The following is a 17,830-nucleotide window of genomic DNA, read 5'->3' as shown; positions in this document are numbered from 1 at the left end:
GATGCATGTTTCAAACTACAGAAGGACTGTCGTTTGCGCTTTCCTGGGTACATGGGGTGAGAGGGGAGAATGGGTAGTTTGGCGACCTACAGGAGCGCCATGCCGGGTATTACAACGGGTTGTGGGGTGCATCTGATCATTCACTAACGCTGTTCCCAGTCGTTCGAGATGGGGACGAGCGCGGCCATCCCTGTGCGAGCGGGCAAGATTCGGATGCCCTGCGCAGCGTTCGACACATACGTCTCGCACAGCACGCGTTCCGATGCCTCGCTAGCGTCGGCAACAAGCTGGACGTTGACAGGCGGAAGTGCAATGTTGCCTGATCGCACTGGAACAAGAATCACACCCTGGCGTTCAGGCTCGTCAGGCTACATGGTGTCAGTGTTCGTTCGTCTGACCATCGGGACCATCACTCACGTTTACGGTGTAGACGCCACGCTTCTTGCCCACCACTACCCAGTCATCAGCGTTGGCCTGGATGTCAAAGGTCACACGGTAGGTGCGTTCCTTCTTTGCCTCGCCCTCGCTCTCCCCGATCCAGGACAACGAAGTTGCCAGACTGAGGTCAAAGGGCAGCGCGCGTCCTTCATAGATCGCGGGAAGGGACTGTGCAGGCTTCAAGGTGACAGTCGTGAGCAATCGCCTCAGAGGGACCTCGACCGGAATCTGGAGTGTGCGCCACTTGGCCTCCACCGGGCTGAGGGTCGCGGTGAAGGCGGCAGACACTTGGGTCGGTACCGAGGCTGGAAGACCAACTAGCCAGTTGTCATCAAACACGACCTTCGGGTCGTTTGCGAGGAGGTAGTTTTGAAGCCAGGTACTGCGGTCCGTGATACGGTCGCGCACGACGCGTGTCAACGGAGCGCATGGCTCCTTCAGCTTATCCAGGCTCGCCTGTGCAATAGCCTCGATCTCCTCCTCGACAGTATGGTAGTCGATGGACAGGCGCAAGACCTCGTTGGTTGGGAGCTTTGGCCCCTTCGGCTTAACCTTGAATAAGCACGAGGTGGACTGAGTAGGAGAGACCAGCTACACGACGTCAGTGTCGGGCGCTCAAATCAGAGCTGATACTCACAATGGAGTCCTTCCAGCTTGTTCTGCAGCTCTCGATATCATAGGCGCCAGAAGATGAACGCAGGTTGACCGATCGGATGCGGAGGTACTCATGACCATCCGAGGCAACCACAAAGCTCGACACCAGACTATCCCTCAGTCAGTACCGTGATACGACGAAACAATGAGACACTCACACATCAGGGCGGAAGATGTCCTGGACGTTGACGGTCAAGGGCAGGCCAAGGAAGAGATTCTGCTCCTCGACGAAGCTGCACACCCTTCCACTCGGAGAGTCATATTGAACGACGATGTGCGCCTGTGTTGTTAGCTCCAGACGGCGACGCTCAGTCGCTCTATTCACCTTGGCCAACTCCATGCGCGGAATGCCAGTGTAGGGGATTGTGACTGAAACGGAGGAGCCTTCCTCAAGGTCTCCGAGGCCAATGCTCTCGGGGCTCAATTCCAGAGCTCGGTCGTCACTTGACGCTCGATCGAGGGCATAGGCGACCTCGCTCTGCAATGAAGCCAAAACAACGCGGGCACTCTTGAGAGTTTGGTGACCAGATTGAACTTCCAAAACAACGCGAGGCTCCTCGTCCAGGGAAACTAACAAGTCAGCTTCATTCCACATGCCACCAACTAAAGGTTTGCACAACTCACTGAAGGATGGCATACGCAGCACTGCCCTCATTCCCCGCAGATTTCGGTGAACAGGGACGACTACTTGGCCCTTGGGGAACGAAGTGACAAACCCAACAGGACCAACAGCCACGAACGCATCTCGAACTGTCACGGCACCGGCGATGGAGGTCTTCCATGGTCAGCGAGGGCACCGATGCCACGGGCACCGCACTTACCGAGCATGTCACGGTGATCGTTTGCTTCCCGGGTTGCAAGTCCACTGGGCCCGAAGAGTATGTGATCTCTCCAAACGTTTCCGACTCGAGATCGACCCAGACGTCATTGACCCTGACTGGCAATGGCAAACCGTTGTTCACCTGGACAGCCAGCTGGGTCACGCTGACATCGGATGACGCTGTCGCAACACTATCCAGAAGTCGCAGGTGGAACACTGGGTTTTCCAGCACTGCAAGATCAGAATGAATCGCACAACAGATGGACCAAGGGACGAACCTTGTCTAGACTCTGGCAGCTCTTTCAACCCTTCGATGACAGATCGGAGCTGGGCGAGCTCTTCCTCCGAGGCGTTCTTGGACTCTGGTGTGACTGCACAAACTCGAAGCAGGGCCAAAGCGAGCTGGGCCCAGTCCTCGTCCCTCCTCAGTTGCAGTTCGGTGTGGGCTGCCAGGGCACTCTGAATAGCGTACTTCGAAACTCGGTCCCACACATGCAATTCTATGCAGTCTCGTGCCAATAGACGGAGCTGAGTGTAGGCCGACTCGTAGTCCTGCGAGTATCTGATGTCAGCGGACAACCAGGTGGTAGGAGACTCACTCAGCAAGAGCAGCAAGGTCGACCTTCAAACGAATAGCCGAGTTCAGCTTTCCACAAGCCTCATAAGCTGAGAGAGCGCTCCTCGTGAGGTCCTCATAAAGCGCTTTGAAAGCCTCGGGGCTCTCCAGTGCATAGATGATAGTGCGATTGGTAAGGGGAGGGCGAGGTTTCGGCTCAGCTGACTCTTTGGAGTCCCCATTTTCCGCCGAGTCCTCGAAGAGCACGTCGTCCACTGCAGGGGTGACTGTCGCAGTTGGCTGGAAAGGGTACCTGTTGGGCAGGTGGCCTGCGCCTACACCGATACGTTCAACCTGAACGCGGGCAATATCCAGTAGTTCTGATCGAGCAGACTCATACGCGATTAACCCAGAGTAGTCATTGTTTGGCCGTTCCAGCTTTGACCATTCGTCGCAATGCGCAACGATGTCCATGCACGCCGTGTATGTCCAACTTTCCACAAAGTACTTGGGAAGGCTTGCCTGGGATAGTTAGTCACGTTCCAGAAGATTGGGTTGGCAGCTAAACTGACCTCGCTTTCGAGCAGGCGACGTGCCAAACTAGCCACAAACCACTGGCCTCTCTTGGCAATCTCCGTGATGCGGCCGAGCTTGCCTAACAAGATGCACTGGCGAGCAAACACGTAGATGCGGAAGTCGAAGATGGATATCGTGCTGGAAATCAAGAGGTCTCTGTATGGCTTGGCATTTGTGTCGAGGATGGGCAAGCTGTCGTCATTCTCCGCTGTGCCTCCGAGCTTGCCAAACCAGCTCAGGTTTTGGTCTTTCAAGCACTGTAGAAAGGCTGCGTCCAACTCTTCGTAGATGATGAGAGCATCTTCGTTGAGGTTGACGCCCTCGAATGAGTGGGCCAGTGATTCCTCCGTGGTCAGTGAAGGGACTAGCAGCAGCTCACTCACCTTGAGAAGGAACCAGGTGCAGAAGTTCCATCCGATGGTCAGACGCTGGGCCTCTCCGCGCTTCACCTCCTCTTCACGTTCCAAGATGGACGCGTCAAAAGCCAGAACGATGCTCTCCTTCAGCTTGTTGAGCAGCTCCGGCCAGGCAGCAGGATCTGTTGACCCTGATGGAGGGAGGTTGAGGAGGGTGCAGCTAATGAGGTTGGCACTGATCGGAACCACCTCGGCAACTTACATGTCACGCTTCGTATTAAAGTCAGTCTTCAGCTTGGCAATGACGCCCTTGTCGCGACCGAAGACGTTCTTGGTTGAGGCGGCTACTCCGGAAGCCGTCACGGGGTTGACGAGGACAATCAGTGGCGTATGGGAGCTGCGACGAGACTGGAGAACAGAGAGCCAGTCCCTAATGAACGACCTAGTGTTGTTCTTGTAGATATCCGCGTCCTACGCATGTTGGGTTAGCTGTGAATGTGACAACCATCAACTGAGACACTCACGTCACAGGCGACGAAACAGATGTTGACAAGGGGCGTCTCGAGCACGCTTCCAGAGACATGCTCTTTTGGTGGCGGGACATCACCAAGGTCCACGAGACGAACATCGACCTCCTGGATAGTTCGTAGCGATGTTCGCGAAGTCGACTTCCAGTGGAGGTTCCTCAGCGGGAACTGGGCGATGACGCCCTCGACAGCGCGATGAAGGTCACCGTTCCCCGAGGGATAGAGGGTGTACGTGAGGAGGACCTCGCGTGGGGGCATTTTCAGACGTGGCTGAGAATGATTCACGCGCCTGATAGAGGTGTCAGTTGAGAGACTGGTGAGGTGTGTGGAGTGCAAGTGCTTAACGATGCGATTGTGACGGCGGCGATGAGCAGCAGCGCGCACCAAGCAACACGTCGAGCCGGCCCGTTGGACGCGCGTGGAGGTCATGTCACGTGAAACCCACGCGACGTCACCGTGCCTGGCTGATTGTCATGACCCGCCGTGAGCCGAAAAGATGGAAGACGACGAAGACACGGCTGTTGATCTTTCCAGAAACGCTACCACCACCACCACCACCACCACCACCACCACCACCACCACCACCACCACCACCACCACCACCACCACCACCACCACCACCACCACCACCACCACCACCACCACCACCACCACCACCACCACCACCACCACCACCACCACCACCACCACCACCACCACCACCACCACCACCACCACCACCACCACCACCACCACAGATGCGGCTGGCCTTGAGAGCATTCGGGACCTCCAAGCCGGGTTCTTGGAGGCTCTCGTGCTCGCGTGCCTACTCGACTGCCACTGCGCCCGAGTCCTCAACTGCAGCTCGCCTCCGTTTCGCTCCCTCACCAACTGGCTCCCTTCATCTCGGTGGATTGCGGACAGCGCTGTTCAACCACCTGCTAGCGCGCAAGCTGGGAGGGAAGTGGATTCTTCGCGTTGAAGATACGGATCAAGTATGGCTCTCGATTCATGGAAAGCAGATGGAAGTGGCTAAACTACCCAGTCTCGTCTGGTCCCCGGATCTGTTGGCGTACTCAAACGCACACTTGGATGGGCAGGCCTTGATTATGATGAAGGTAGGTGCCATACGTGGCTTGATCAACACATTCTGACTATGTAGGTGTTGGGCGTTCGGGTGGGAAGCATGGACCGTATACCCAGGTAGGTTTATGCCTGCAGGCACCGCGTGGCTGACGAGCAGTCTGAAAGACTGGATCTTTACCGCCATCACGCGCAAGAGCTCATCGACGTATGTCTGCATGGAGAGGAGAACATATCTAACCATTCCAGTCAGGACATGCGTATGAGTGTTTCTGCAGCCCCGACGATTTAGAGGCCATCCGAGCGTCTCTGCAGCAGCAGGGACATTACCACGGATACGATGGACGCTGTCGCCATCTTTCTCGAGATGACGTTCAGCAGCGCAAGCGTGCGGGACACAAGTATGTGGTTAGGTTCAAGGTGAGTGACGAACTGGTCTCTTCCGGCATCTGACAGTCCAGTCGCAAGCCGAGAAGGAGAAGCTTCCTGAAGACTTGATCTTTGGCGCTGCCCAGCCAACAACTGTCAGCACGGGCGCAGACGACTTCATCATCATGAAGGCAGATGGGTGGCCGACCTACCATCTTGCGAGCGTTGTGGATGACCACCTGATGGAAATCAGCCATGTCCTGCGAGGAGAAGTGCGTAGCCCTGCTCGGGCGGAAGGGACTGCTACATGCTAATCGAATCAGGAGTGGCTTCCTTCAGTCACTAAACACCATCAGCTCTATCGCGCGTTCGGCTGGAAGCCACCACAGTTTGCACACCTCCCCTTGCTCATGGGTCTCGACGGAACCAAACTTAGCAAGCGTACCGGCGATGTCTCTGTCGAAAACTACCGCGATAAGGGTTATGAGCCAGAGGCGCTCGTCAACTTCCTTGGTCTGATGGGCTGGGACTACCAAACTGCCCTCGAGAACGCCGCTGCCGAAGGGGACGAAATAACGGATGGGTTGCTGCCGTTCCACGCCCGCGGCGACGACCACTCCCTGTTCGAGCTCTTCACGTTGCCTCAAATGATTCAAGCCTTTGACCTGAGCTTGGTGACGCACCGCCGAGCAGCAGTGAACTTGGGAAAGCTTGACTTCCTCAACAAGATGCACTTGCGTCGCAAGGCTGGGCGCCTGGGTGCCGACGGTGAGCTTGTCAACGTGGGCAAGGCTGTCGACTCGGCAGAGAATGAGAAGGGCCGCGAGGAGCTTGTGAAGCGCTACCAGAAGTCATTGAAGAAGCTGCCGGCCCTGAAAGACAAGTGAGTACATAGCTCTGGTGGGTGTCTTGGGGTCGCTGACCAGCCAGTTCTCTCGTCGATGACTTGGAGTATGTGGGCGACGTCTTTGACATCGAACTGGTAGGTGGGCCTACTCATGCTCTGTTAACATTCAGGCTCGGGTTGTCAAGCTGTGTGACATGGCTGAGAAGTCGATCTTCTTCTACGTGAAGCCTCAATACGATTCTCCCGAGTCTGATAAATTCCTGGCCGAGCTCGGTTTGGCCACATACGGTAGGGGAGTGTCGGTGGCATAGGCTGACAAACAGTCGATGGCCTGTCTCTCGTTGTGGAGGAGCTTGAGTGGCGCATCGAGCGTTACCGGCACTTCGACGTCGACTTGTGCTGGGAGGCCATGCATGCGACTATTGCCAAACTTGGCATTCGCAAGAAGAGCGCATTGATGCTGCCGATGCGTCATGCCTTGACTGGCATTAAAGTGAGTACTTGCCCCAAAACCGAGATTAAACAACTCCAGACTGGTCCCAGTGTGCCCCAGATCATGAGCGTCCTTGGTCCAGAGAGGTCATTGGACCGGCTGCGAGCTGGAAGGGCATTTGCTTCTGCTCGTGGCCGTGCATGAAGTAAAGAGTTGGGATTTTGGTACAGACATGATAATACAGCATCACTCATCAATGCACTACCGCCATGGCATCAGTCCCAGAACGCAGCTCCACCACTCATCCGCGGCGCGGGCGCCGTCCTTGATAACCCTTGGGCTTTTTGTCAAGTCCGAGGGCCTTGGCTTTGGCGAGACGGTGGTCTGCTTTTGCTCTTAATACAGCCTTCTTTTGCTGATTGCCTGAGAGATTTCGACCCGCCTCGGCGTCTGCTCGCTCGTGCTCAGATGTCTTCAGGAACGCTGCGACTGTTTGCGACACACGAGAAGACAACGACAGGCTGCGAGCTTCAGTAGATACCGCAGGATCGGCAGGCGGTGCCGAGCCAACGAGGCCAAGTTCGGAATGTAACACCGTGGAGGCAAGCATCTGCTGGGATTCGTCCTTGGGGCTAGCTTTGGCGATGAACTCGGCTTCGGCACCATCGACGTCGTCGAGCGTCCACCGGCCAAGCTTGCCCTCTCTGAACGCCCGAAGGAGGAAGGTCATGGCGGCTTCAAGGTCCCGCTCTCCTCCTTTCCGCAGAGCGCCTAGCCGGAAGGCCAGCGCGTCGAGAAAGTCCATAAGCGAGTCGGTACGGGCAAAGTCTGCCGGTAAGGGAAGGCCAGCGCTGTAACAAGCATCTGCGCGAGTTAGCTTCTGCCACCTCACGGTTGACCCACGCCGTGCTGCTTCCTCGACGCCGAGATACTCTTCCGCACCCAGACGAAGGTTGAGCTTGTAGAGCAGATAGTCGGCAATCGCATCCGGCTCGAACAGACCCTCCTTGATTCCAGCTGGCACCAGTCAGCGGCCCGGTCGTGAGAATCTCTCTCACCTGTCAAAGCCAGCTTGAGGCCCCGTTCAGATCCCACTTCGCTGTGCCCAAGGTATGGGACCATGACTCCGGGCGTGTCATAGACGTAGATTGGGGGCTCCTGCTGGATCTTGACCGTGCCAGTCAGACGGCGGGTAACGCCAGGCTCTGCGCCAGTCATAAACGCCTTGCCTTTGCGTACTCCCACGCGGCGAAGGGCATTGAGGAGCGATGACTTGCCCACGTTAGGCATGCCAACGACGAGAACCTTCAAGTCGGTTAAAGTGTCGCCATGATCACGAGCTGTTTGCGCCGCTCGCCGCAGGACCTCACGCACGTCCGAGTCTTGGCGGCTGTCCACGAAAAGAACTCTTTGTCGGGCTTGCCTCCAGAACGCGTCTTTCAAGGGCTGCAAGTCGCAAGTTGTCAGCTTCCAAGGCGTTTCACAATCTCCGCTCGGCCGTGGTAACTGCTTGGCAAAGAGGCGCAACGCGTGCGCCGGTGCGGCCGGTCACTTGCTCGGATCAGGTCCACCTGCCCGCGGGCGAGTATCACATGGGCAAGGTGCGCGCGTGCGCCGCTGCACGACCCGTTGCTATTTTCACCGACACATGGTCCAAGCGGTGGCACAACAACACGTACCGCTTCGTAACGCTGCTCGGCGAGATCGCGTTTGGTGTAGACGACAATTTTCTCCTTGCCTTTGCCTTTGCGGTCTGGTCCGCTCCCACTGTGACCCCATGCACGTTCTAGAACGGCGTCAAAAGCCGGATTGACGCTGGTCAGAGGTAGGCGCGAGTCGCGTGCTTCGAGGACCAGGTCGACTTCATCGAGCAGCGCAGGAAGCTCGCGGAGAGAGCGGGCCATGTGGCCTGCAAACCATGATGGCGTCCGCGTCGGGAAGGGGAAGAGTAAGCGAGGAAGCGCCATGGTGGTGGATTAGCTTGCGCTAAGCTCCTCGTTGCTGGTATGCGTCGTGTCCGAGTCGAGGGCGAGTCGAGTGGCTGTAGGCTGCAACAACATTGTCGAGCCAGGAGGTTGCATTTCGATGTCGGAAATGACGCGCAGCGCCGGCGCGCCGGTCCTCCAAAAAATTCTCTAAATGGTACCCCCACCCATTATTCGTCGAGATTGAAAGTGTAAACAAAGGGATTACTCTCTCTTTCGGTCACTGCTCGGACGCGATGAGACCAGTCACTCTGTTCATGCTGCTTAAGTAGTCTAGGCGAAGGGAGAGGGCTAGACAAGCCAGCTAGTCCATGGCCCTTGCACTCCGCATGAGACATTCCCTCGACCACTGAAGGGCTCGCTGGTCTTGGGGCAGTCACCCAGACATGGCACTCCTCCTCCGCTAGGCAACAGCCGCGGACAAGCCACAGATAAGCTCACTCACTCCCCTGCAGTCCGTTGGGACCAAGCTGCGACATCTAGCCTGTTATCTACATTACCGCGCCGTTGACCGTGACGGTTGCTGCGACGAGTCCATCAACCTCAAACCGCCAACGGAGTCGGTGACTGAGCACCTAGACTTGTGCTTGTTGACGTTCAAGCACGTGTTTGCGTCCCTGACGCCATGACGCTTAGATTCAGACGGCCGCCCCGGTTAGATATTTTGCAATCGGGCGAGTGGGGAACCAAGCCAGTGATGTTACCTTGACGGCATCCACGCCGCCCACAGAGCGCTCATCGAAAGCCGAGGAGTGCGCCTTCGAGGCTTGGCAGGAAGGCAGTTGCGCCTCGAATAAGACTCTACCTCGGAGGCCAAGAGAACTGAGCAACTACACGTTGGCGCTTCCACCAATGGCCCGAATAAAGTCGACAGCACCTGGCAGCGCCAGGTGTGGCGTGGGGCCGGCGGTGGCGGCGCCAGACGGCCTGGAGCGCCGAGCTGGCGGGCTGGGTCGCCGCTTTATTCAAATTCAAGCGTCGGTGGTATCAGTTCCTGTTGTCACTACTGCTTGCCAAGCTGTCACTCTTTGTGAGACCAGACGGTGCGCCGGGCTCAGGAGGCCGCCATCAGGCTCTCGCGTCCTGGCAGCTGAGACTAGAGGCTCTCCCGCGGTTTGCCGTCACGGGCTCCCCCTTGCCGCCGTATGGAGGACAGGCTCGGTGACGTGCTCTGCTCTGCTCTGCTCAATCCTCCTAATTCCAAAATGGGATGAGCTGGGAGCACGTCCACATCGAGCTCGAGTGTCGAGCGGCTCGATGCGCTTGTCGAACCCTCAATCGTTTATCCTGATCTTAGCACTCATCACGGTGATTGGGTCAACAGACTGGGAGCGGATCTGACAGTTCGCAAACGCCGTTTACTGTTCAGGCTCCCTGCTGACGATCAACTGTAATGGCGTCTGCCGCTTTCCTCAGGTCGGAGGTCGGTAGGTCGGTAGGTCTCCGGCCCGGCCTGTACTCCGCACCGTGACGGACTGACGGGCCGTCCGCCGAGGAGCAAGACGTGACTGTACATCCCTACAAACCAGTGGACGGCCCCACGGTGCCCCCATCGCCATGGCACCAGAATGTCCGACGGTGACACGGGATATTTGACAGTTGACCGAGACTGACACGGGCATGAAGCCACGACACAACCACGAAGACAATTGACACCCAGCGTCCAAGGCAGGCTCGGCACGTACAGCTTTGTACTGCATTGCGTGACCCATGGTGCTGTGTAGACCACGATCCTGCCAAGTCTTGAGAGGCGGACTTAGACGTCCGTAATCCCGAGTACAAGGTGGGCTGCACTCTTGTTCGTGCTCGCTACGTGCTGCGGGTCGCTGGTCGGAGGTGGTTCGCAGCAGCTGGCCTGGGCCACTGGCATGTCAGGGTCTGAGGGCAGAGCTGTCGAGCTGGTGGAATGGTCCGCCGCCTAAAAGACCCTACCAGGCGAAAGGGATCTCTGAACGCAAGGCGCGTCAGGGGTAATTGCCGCTGGGATGTCAGGGCGACAACCGGACGGCGGGTTCGCGCGTAATGTCCGAACATCGTGCCTCTCGCTACATCAATAGCCCCCAGCGTTGCTTGGCCTTTGCACTTGGCATCAGAGGTTACCCCGTTAGCTGTGCTGCAAACTTTCGTTAGCCCGCAAAGCAGTACTTCAGTACGGAATCCCAAGGCAGCGTCACGGAGGGCGATGGCTCCAGCGAAACGGTTGGCACGGTGCCATTTTGCGCCGTGACGTGCCCAAAAGGTTAACCCGACGGACGGCGGAAAACGTGGTTTGAGTTATTTTAAACTGGCGATAGCAGTGGCGTCGCACCGTGCCGGAGGATAGAGGGAGACAAGGGACGAGAACAACAGGGGTGTCGGGCCCGGCGCGCCGTGGCGAAGGGCAAGGGCAGGCGAGGAGAGCGCGCGCGAGCGCGGTACGAGGGAGGGCATCATGGGCCCGGCCGGCGGCCCACAAGCAAGATCGCGACAGAACGCCAGTCCAGTTGGGAAGACATATGCCGCCCGCGAGTGCGCCCATACAGCACCTTCCGTCTGGCACTGAGCCCTCTCGTCTGCTGCTGCGCCGCGCGCTGCGCCATTCGCAGCCCATGCGCCGCGAACCCCCCCGCGCTCGTTTACGAAGCGCGTCCTGGCACAAGCTCGACCATCAGTCACTTCAGGTGGTGCAGGGGTGCCATTGTACAGCATCGCACCTCGACCCAGATACCCGCTTTGGCCGGACACGCCCACTTGGGGCGGCTGCTTGTGCCGCCTCTGCCCCCAAGCCTCCTTCCTCCTCCCCCCCACCACGACGACTACCACCACCCCGACGCGTTGGCTTGCCGGCGCGGGCGCGATCCTCTCTCACTTGGGCATTTGTAGCTACGCCGCCGCCCACAGGGTATGGCGGCGGTTGGTTGGTAACTTGCTTGACGGGGGTTGATCAAAGCGATGCAAACCGAGCCAGGGAATGAGGTGATCTCAAAGGAACGCCTTGGTCTCTCTGTGCTGTCTCTGCAGTATCCCAGGATGCTGGGGCTACTTAAGAGCCCAAGAGGGACAGTGGTGAAGTTTGGTCCTTCTTGATCCCCCGATTTCCACTTGAGCCGACACCTCCGTAACGGTTCGACACCCGTCCTAGCTCGCTGGCCTCTCTCCTCTGCTCGGTAGCCCAATACTCTGAGTCTCTTTGCCACTCGTCAAAGCTAGCAGCTCGAAAAGCAGTCGCAAACGGCGGGTCTAATCTTGGCAACATTAGCACGGCTGCCCCTAGCTGTTGACAAAGACGAACGTGGTCTCTATCGTCCGAGGTCTTACTCGGCCCTTGCACGCTGCTCCACAGCGGGTAATCTGCCCATTCCACGAGTACCCCCGCGTCTTACGCGTCGTAAGTCGTACTAGAGGTCTACCATTACTGTGGGGGGCAAGAAATTTCCAGTCCAGTCGAACGTGTGGCTCGTAAACGCGTCCTACCTTTCGGCACGACAACAGCTCTTCACGACACCAAGTCATCCTCCGAGTATCTACTCTGTCACCATGACCGCCGTCGACAGCACACCTCTGCGGGAGCGCATTCTTCAGCGTCTCCCCATCATCAGCCACTTGTTCGTCCTCCCCTTCGCCATCTGGGGCCCTGCCTTGGCCCCCGTCTGTTTTGCCGTCTTCAATGCCATTGTCCACTGTATGGTCCTCGGCGTCAACCTTCGGTGAGCACGGTTTCGTAGCCACTGCTGTGCTCCTCCCTCCGAGGAAGGACCTTGGAGGACCTGCCCGGTGTCGCCGACACGCCCCGTGCTGACCTCCTCAGCACCATCTATGGCACGTTCCGCGCCTGGCGGGGAGTCAAGAAGCACTCCGAAACCGACTGGCGAGCGGAGTACGTGTCCAAGCGGGCTGGCCTGGCACAGGACGCAGACGTCCTCGACTACGAGGACGTTCAGCACTTGGTCATTGTTCCCAAGTGAGTGTGTTGCGCATTGGTTGGTTCAATTTGCACTAATCAACTCGAAATAGCTATGAGGAAGATATTACCGTCCTCCGTGAGTGTGACGCGGCCGAGATTGTAGTTGCTTCCCTATCAGGGCAGGGTTTACACACTCTCGATGACTCCACCAACCTTTTGGATGACGTACCGCGTGCTGACCCAATCTTTTATCTAGGCGAAACGCTTTATCTCCTCTCGACGCACCCTGATGCACGCCAATACCACCCCGTGCTCGCCATGGAGGCCCGCGAGCGTGGTGCCCGCACCAAGGCCGAGCTCCTCATGAACGAGTACGGAGGCTCGTTTGGCTCGCTTTCGTACACGCTCCACCCCAGCGGCATCGAGGGCGAGGCGGCCGGAAAGAGCTCCAACCTGTCGTGGGCCATCCGTCAGGCATGGTACTCGCTCACGGAGCGCGACCCGCGCATCGAGGCCAAGACTGTTGTTACCGTGATTGACTCTGACAGTGAGTGTGGTTATGGCGATGGGGATGAGCATAGTTCAGCAGCAGCAAAGCAATGCTGCGGATTGTTTAGAATAGGACGGGCATGTCGTGTGCGCATGCGCGTCGTTGGCTCACGCGGATCGCGTGAGCAGGTTGTTGTGCGCAGCAACTGTGTGTTGCTGTGCTGCGCTGCTGCGGATTGCTCTAGGGACGCGTCGTCGAGCGATGCTGACACGCCATTAGCCGCACTTGCGGGAGACTACTTTTCGGCAGTCACCTGCCACTACGCTCTCCGCAACGCTGACGAACGGTATGTGGCTTTTCTGCGTGGCTCCCACCGGCAATTAACCGCAGCGCGTCGGCATGTTGCTAATCGTGGCGCAGCACCCGCATGACGTTTGTGCCACCCATCGTCTTTGACCGCAATGCCCACGAGGTTCCCGTCACTGTCCGCCTGGTCGACATGATGTGGGCCATGGCTGGTCTGTCCACCATCTACCCCGAGTCGACCGTCAAGATCCCTACCAGTGCCTACAGTCTCGCTCTGACCCTCGCCTCAAGCACGGGCTTCCACGATGCCGGAGTAAGTTGTGGCACTTGAGAACCATTCAAAACGTGCTCTGGGGCTAACAATTCTCACCAGCCTGCCGCCATTGGCGAGGACATGCATGAGCACATCAAGCTTCTCTTCTGCACCGCCGGCAATGTTATCAGCACTACTGTTTATAGCCCTGCTTCTCAGCTCGACGTCTGTGCTGCCGACAGCACTGGCTTCGTCGGCATGTACAACGACCATATTGCTCGATACAAGCAGGCTGTCCGCCACCTTTGGGGCTCCCGTGAGTTCAAGCACGTTTATGATCCGGATCACCAGCTCACTCGCCTTTTTAGTCGACTCTGGCTACTGTGCTGACCGCCTGTGGCGCCGCGCATTCGGACCTTGCGAGCAGGACTTTGAGTCGGCTCACCGTCAGGGTGCCCCTGTCGGTGTCTTTACACTCGAGGACAAGACCCAGTTGGACGAGAGCACGCTTCACGCCCCTGCTTGGATCGACACCGTCGCGTCGGGACCCCAGACCCCTGTCAGTGGATTGTCCACTCCCCTCGAGACCATTTGCGAGGAGGAGGCCTCATCTGTCAGCTCGTTTGGCCTTAACGACGGCGATGAGAAGGCTCTCATGTCCTTCCCCCGCCGCGAGAAGATCAAGGTCATGCCCTTCGTCGTCCTCATCATGCGTCTCTACGAGGCCCACCTGCTCATCGGGTAAGCGCAACCGCTGGGTGGATTACCAAGGGTTTGCTGACTTGCCAGCCACATGACCATCCTCTCCGTCGTTCGCGTCCTCAAGGAGATCCCTCACTACGTCTGGGAGAGCCCGGTGCAGCTCGTTCCCCTCCCCGTCGCCTCGGGCTCCGCCATTTTTGTCAGCTACTCCAAGACCCTGGCGTCGTACCTCGGCCCGCTCTTCTTCTTCACTACCATTGGCATGATCATTGTCTTCGACCGCTACCACCAGCAGGCTGCTCTCCACCGCTGGCAGTTCGCCGACCGCCTCGGTGCACAGCCCTCTGCCCGCTCGTACCGCCCCTTCCCCCGCGCCGTCTTCGACGTCCTCGCGCTCCCCGGCGGTATCCTGTTCGGTGTCATCCCCGCTTTCCACGCCCAGATCATGCACCTGATCACCATCAAGCTCAAGTACACCGTGTCGTTCAAGCCGACTGTCAAGGGACTCCCTCGTCCCGCTACCTCGGCGCGGGACGTCGAGAAGAGCATCGTCTAAACAACGGCAACGCTCTTACATACACGGTCAAAATATGAGCATAGAATCCCCACCTAGAGGGGAGGGGTTACTCGTCAACAATATCAAGCTGGTCTGTCTGCGTGGACCGCCAGATCCAGCGTCTTGGGGTTAAAGGTATACAGGTTACATTATCACAGACTTCCCTAGCAGTCTTTAATACTTCACAACGTCACATGTGCAATGTGTCGTCTAATGACCATTTACGTAGAACGGACGGATACCAAGTATTACGACTATACTGCGTATGCTGTTGCCAATGGAATGCATACAGAGTACTGTGACTGGGAGGGGAGGCGACTTGAAGCTCGTTGTGGAGAGCAAGTCGGAGGGAGGGCCGTGGTGCCGCAACTGGCAATCGGCAGCATGTGGCATGCTGCGGATAGCGAAGATACCGAGCACCACCACCATGTGGTGATCAAAGCCGATTCCTACCTCGCGCACAGCAGTGCATTCGCCCCAGAAGAAGCTTTGAGTGCCACCACCCTCGTCCTGGATCGCGCACTGCTTCTCGTCAACGGCACTGCCACTCTTGGCGAGGGCCAGACCTGCTCGCCTGGACCCTCTTGCACCGGTGTCTACGACGGCCCAGGGGGGTACCTTAGCAGGGGAGAAGGCGCGTTACGATAATCGGGAGCGAGGAGGCGCGTCGTGAGGTTGCCGATGGGGGTGGCACAGCTCTGCGGGCCTTCCTTTCGGGACGAGTTATCTCGGCCGATGGGCCCGCTTGGTATTTGTTTTGGCTTCTCAGTCTGTGTGCATGGACGTGTTTCTGGAATGTATGTTGGTTTACGTATGCTACAGTGAAGATTGCCCCGTGGTGCATTGTGTGATGCATGTTAGCCCAGTGCGTTGTTGCCCACCATGTAATGTGTGACTGCAAAAAGACAGCTTTTATGCAACCAACCCTCCTTTTATTTTGTCCATTCTGGACGACGTGCTGCTTGAACTGTTAAGAGCACTTCGCCGTATTCCATGTGAGAGAGTGCCGCTGTTATTACGTAATTCAAACTCAATTTACACGCCTTGAGCCTTTACCCCCCGGTGTTAATTGAAACTTTGAATTACCGATTACAACTTGTAATACAAACCTGAACTGGGATTGCCTCCGCCTATAAGGTCCGGGATCCAAAATGTGACGGGCGGTATCATAATCCTTGGCCTAAAGGGATCCTCTCATGGGGTGACTCCATGATAGAAACCTGCAAGATGCCGGGTAGCATAAGAGCTACAGTTGAGCTGTGGGACGACAGACTGGAGAAACCCCCTTGGCTCAACAAGTTGGAGGCGAAAAACAATCGTTTTTGGTGTATGCTTGAGCAGAACACACCAAACCGAGGGGGCTGCTGATCATTGTACAAGTCCTAACATGCATACTCGCCGCCCGAGGGGCGACTGCCGGAGGAGTGGTACCGCCGCCCCTGCCCCCACACAGGCATCCACTTTGTCGTATGTGCCCGGCACGCAACGGTGTGGGGCGTGAGCAGACAGCACGCTGCCGCGTTGCAAGTGCAATGCGCCCCACGTCTCAGACTTCTGACAGTCAACCGCCCCGGATCCCAGCCCCCGAAATCCTAGTCACCTACGCGTGCGCGACGGGGGCGACGCAACCTGCCCCCCGGGGGGCTCCCCCTTGAAGGCAACCAGCGGGTGGTCGATCGTCATGCCCAGCAAGCCTTCCAGGGGGCCTGCTCCGCTCTGCTCACACCGCCTGACCACTCACGCATCACCAGGCCCCGCCGCGACCCACCTCCAGTCAAGCCTCATGTGATGCATCATGTCCAGTGTCGTCTCACGCGTCAACCGCTCTAAAGGCCGATAGTGTGCACCTTCCACAGGTCGTCGCTGGGCCGTTGTCAGTACCACCCCCACTCCCCACCTTGCACCGCACTCACCCAATCCAGCAGATGACCTCGACGGCAATACCCTTGCCCGTCTTGCGGATCTCGTCCGAGCTCATGGTCATCTTGCCGATACCCGTGGCGTGCTCCTTGCCCTCGGCGTGGATGGCGACGATGGCGTCCTTCTCCAGCCCGTCGGGCAGGTATCCGCCCGCCGAGAGGAAGCCGGGCGCCATCATGTTCGCGCCGGCCAGCAGGAACTTGATCGCGCCGCGGTCCACGCGCACATGCGGCAGCAGGTCCGGGTACCGGTGCAGCAGGCGCAGCGTGGGGACAAACGGCCCGTCAAAGTGGTTGAAGAAGAGCGGCACCTGGTTGACAGTGTAGATGCTTATCCTGTCGTGGCTGGGGACGCGTGTGAGCTCGAAGCAAAAGGCCCCGCCGCCGGCCCGCCCGGCCCCACTCACCACTTGGTCAGACCCAGAGCCTCCTTCTTGGGCCAGATCTCGTCGATGAGCAGCGCCTCGCCCTCGTCCTCGGCAGCTGCGGGCTCGGCCTCCTCCTCCTTGTCCTTCTTGCCTCCCTTGCCCTTGCCGCCCTTCTTGCCACCGCCGCCGCCCTTGCCCTTGCCTCCCTTCTTGCCCTTGCCCTCGTCCTCCTCCGGCTCGGGCGCGGCGACAGGCTCAGGTGCCGCGACGGGAGCAGGCTCAGCAGGCGCGGGCTCCAATGCCTTGCCTTCCCTGTACGCTGGCTTGGTGAGCAGAGGCAGCTGCTCGAGCAGGTTGTTGCGGATGTTGCGCTGCACGCTCGACTTGAGCGAGGTCGACGAGGACACGTCCTCTTTTGGGCTGAACCTGCGGGATTGTTAGCTCCGAAATGGCGAGCAAGGTCGGCATGTCGGCCTTCATGTCGACACGCTCGACGCCGACGCACTTCTTGAACATTGTTGATCCTTGGTGAAGGTCTGTGGGTGTGGATCAAGACGAATGGATACCGAGTTGCGCGTTGACAACCACACGGATGGAAATGTCCATCTGTAGTATGGAGTTGGGTTTCATGTCCGTGACCCATGTCCGTGACCAAACACGTGGGCAATTTGCATCCGCTATCTTCGACGCGACTGATCTTTAAGAACATCTGCCCTTGATCAAACCTTCC

General features: G+C 58.1%; 5 protein-coding genes across 5 annotated transcripts; 2 read left to right on the top strand and 3 right to left on the bottom strand.

Annotated features, from left to right (window-relative positions):
* Positions 1-44: 44 nt before the first annotated feature.
* Positions 45-4,222, bottom strand: trapcc10-1 (Trafficking protein particle complex subunit 10). Its single transcript, XM_062774735.1, has 13 exons — positions 3,925-4,222; positions 3,663-3,871; positions 3,428-3,620; positions 3,041-3,388; positions 2,512-2,990; positions 2,191-2,474; positions 1,914-2,143; positions 1,717-1,867; positions 1,418-1,662; positions 1,251-1,372; positions 1,076-1,202; positions 418-1,011; positions 45-368 (listed from the first exon to the last, which is right to left on the bottom strand). The coding sequence occupies exons 1-13, from the start codon at positions 4,183-4,185 to the stop codon at positions 144-146; spliced, it is 3,468 nt and encodes a 1,155-aa protein (XP_062630719.1). The 5' UTR covers positions 4,186-4,222; the 3' UTR covers positions 45-143.
* Positions 4,223-4,653: 431 nt separating this feature from the next.
* On the top strand, positions 4,654-6,900 carry gltX (Glutamate--tRNA ligase). The gene is made up of 11 exons (XM_062774734.1): positions 4,654-4,901; positions 4,952-5,024; positions 5,069-5,109; positions 5,150-5,197; positions 5,239-5,409; positions 5,451-5,630; positions 5,715-6,241; positions 6,289-6,340; positions 6,376-6,493; positions 6,529-6,698; positions 6,738-6,900. The coding sequence occupies exons 1-11, from the start codon at positions 4,665-4,667 to the stop codon at positions 6,840-6,842; spliced, it is 1,722 nt and encodes a 573-aa protein (XP_062630718.1). The 5' UTR covers positions 4,654-4,664; the 3' UTR covers positions 6,843-6,900.
* Positions 6,898-8,676, bottom strand: mtg1 (Mitochondrial ribosome-associated GTPase 1). Its single transcript, XM_062774733.1, has 4 exons — positions 8,318-8,676; positions 7,697-8,084; positions 7,542-7,655; positions 6,898-7,502 (listed from the first exon to the last, which is right to left on the bottom strand). The coding sequence occupies exons 1-4, from the start codon at positions 8,603-8,605 to the stop codon at positions 6,940-6,942; spliced, it is 1,353 nt and encodes a 450-aa protein (XP_062630717.1). The 5' UTR covers positions 8,606-8,676; the 3' UTR covers positions 6,898-6,939.
* A 3,016-nt stretch (positions 8,677-11,692) lies between these two features.
* Positions 11,693-15,069, top strand: LOC62_06G008207 (uncharacterized protein). Its single transcript, XM_062774732.1, has 9 exons — positions 11,693-12,309; positions 12,411-12,563; positions 12,617-12,642; positions 12,763-13,053; positions 13,276-13,342; positions 13,417-13,615; positions 13,676-13,871; positions 13,924-14,296; positions 14,345-15,069. The coding sequence occupies exons 1-9, from the start codon at positions 12,140-12,142 to the stop codon at positions 14,811-14,813; spliced, it is 1,944 nt and encodes a 647-aa protein (XP_062630716.1). The 5' UTR covers positions 11,693-12,139; the 3' UTR covers positions 14,814-15,069.
* Positions 15,070-16,592: 1,523 nt separating this feature from the next.
* Positions 16,593-17,660, bottom strand: tma20 (Translation machinery-associated protein 20). Its single transcript, XM_062774731.1, has 4 exons — positions 17,606-17,660; positions 17,140-17,526; positions 16,727-17,077; positions 16,593-16,676 (listed from the first exon to the last, which is right to left on the bottom strand). Exons 1-4 carry the CDS (start codon positions 17,614-17,616, stop codon positions 16,640-16,642), a joined length of 786 nt encoding a protein of 261 aa, XP_062630715.1. The 5' UTR covers positions 17,617-17,660; the 3' UTR covers positions 16,593-16,639.
* Between the last annotated feature and the right edge of the window lie 170 nt (positions 17,661-17,830).

The sequence above is a fragment of the Vanrija pseudolonga genome, chromosome 6, assembly GCF_020906515.1.
Source record: "Vanrija pseudolonga chromosome 6, complete sequence".
In the NCBI taxonomy this organism is placed as follows: domain Eukaryota; kingdom Fungi; phylum Basidiomycota; class Tremellomycetes; order Trichosporonales; family Trichosporonaceae; genus Vanrija; species Vanrija pseudolonga.
Note: the sequence above shows the minus strand (reverse complement) of the source record. Positions and strands in the feature narration are given on the sequence as shown.

Bases quoted from the DNA above. Each gene is read 5' to 3' on its own strand.
- trapcc10-1 (XM_062774735.1), bottom strand. From the start codon at position 4,185: ATGCCCCCACGCGAGGTCCTCCTCACGTACACCCTCTATCCCTCGGGG. The intron at 1,868-1,913 runs GTAAGTGCGGTG...TGACCATGGAAG, and splicing joins CGATCACCGTGACATGCTCG to ACCTCCATCGCCGGTGCCGT. The intron at 1,012-1,075 runs GTGAGTATCAGC...TCTCCTACTCAG, and splicing joins CAAGCTGGAAGGACTCCATT to TCCACCTCGTGCTTATTCAA.
- gltX (XM_062774734.1), top strand. From the start codon at position 4,665: ATGCGGCTGGCCTTGAGAGCATTCGGGACCTCCAAGCCGGGTTCTTGG. The intron at 4,902-4,951 runs GTATGGCTCTCG...TAAACTACCCAG, and splicing joins GCGTTGAAGATACGGATCAA to TCTCGTCTGGTCCCCGGATC. The intron at 5,631-5,714 runs GTGCGTAGCCCT...AAACACCATCAG, and splicing joins GCCATGTCCTGCGAGGAGAA to CTCTATCGCGCGTTCGGCTG.
- mtg1 (XM_062774733.1), bottom strand. From the start codon at position 8,605: ATGGCGCTTCCTCGCTTACTCTTCCCCTTCCCGACGCGGACGCCATCA. The intron at 7,656-7,696 runs GTGAGAGAGATT...GACTGGTGCCAG, and splicing joins CCTCAAGCTGGCTTTGACAG to CTGGAATCAAGGAGGGTCTG. The intron at 7,503-7,541 runs GTGGGTCAACCG...TAACTCGCGCAG, and splicing joins CGTCGAGGAAGCAGCACGGC to ATGCTTGTTACAGCGCTGGC.
- LOC62_06G008207 (XM_062774732.1), top strand. From the start codon at position 12,140: ATGACCGCCGTCGACAGCACACCTCTGCGGGAGCGCATTCTTCAGCGT. The intron at 13,343-13,416 runs GTATGTGGCTTT...ATCGTGGCGCAG, and splicing joins CTCCGCAACGCTGACGAACG to CACCCGCATGACGTTTGTGC. The intron at 13,616-13,675 runs GTAAGTTGTGGC...AATTCTCACCAG, and splicing joins CGGGCTTCCACGATGCCGGA to CCTGCCGCCATTGGCGAGGA.
- tma20 (XM_062774731.1), bottom strand. The intron at 17,078-17,139 runs GTGAGTGGGGCC...ACGCGTCCCCAG, and splicing joins GCTCTGGGTCTGACCAAGTG to CCACGACAGGATAAGCATCT. The intron at 16,677-16,726 runs GTGAGTGCGGTG...ACAACGGCCCAG, and splicing joins GAGGTCATCTGCTGGATTGG to CGACGACCTGTGGAAGGTGC.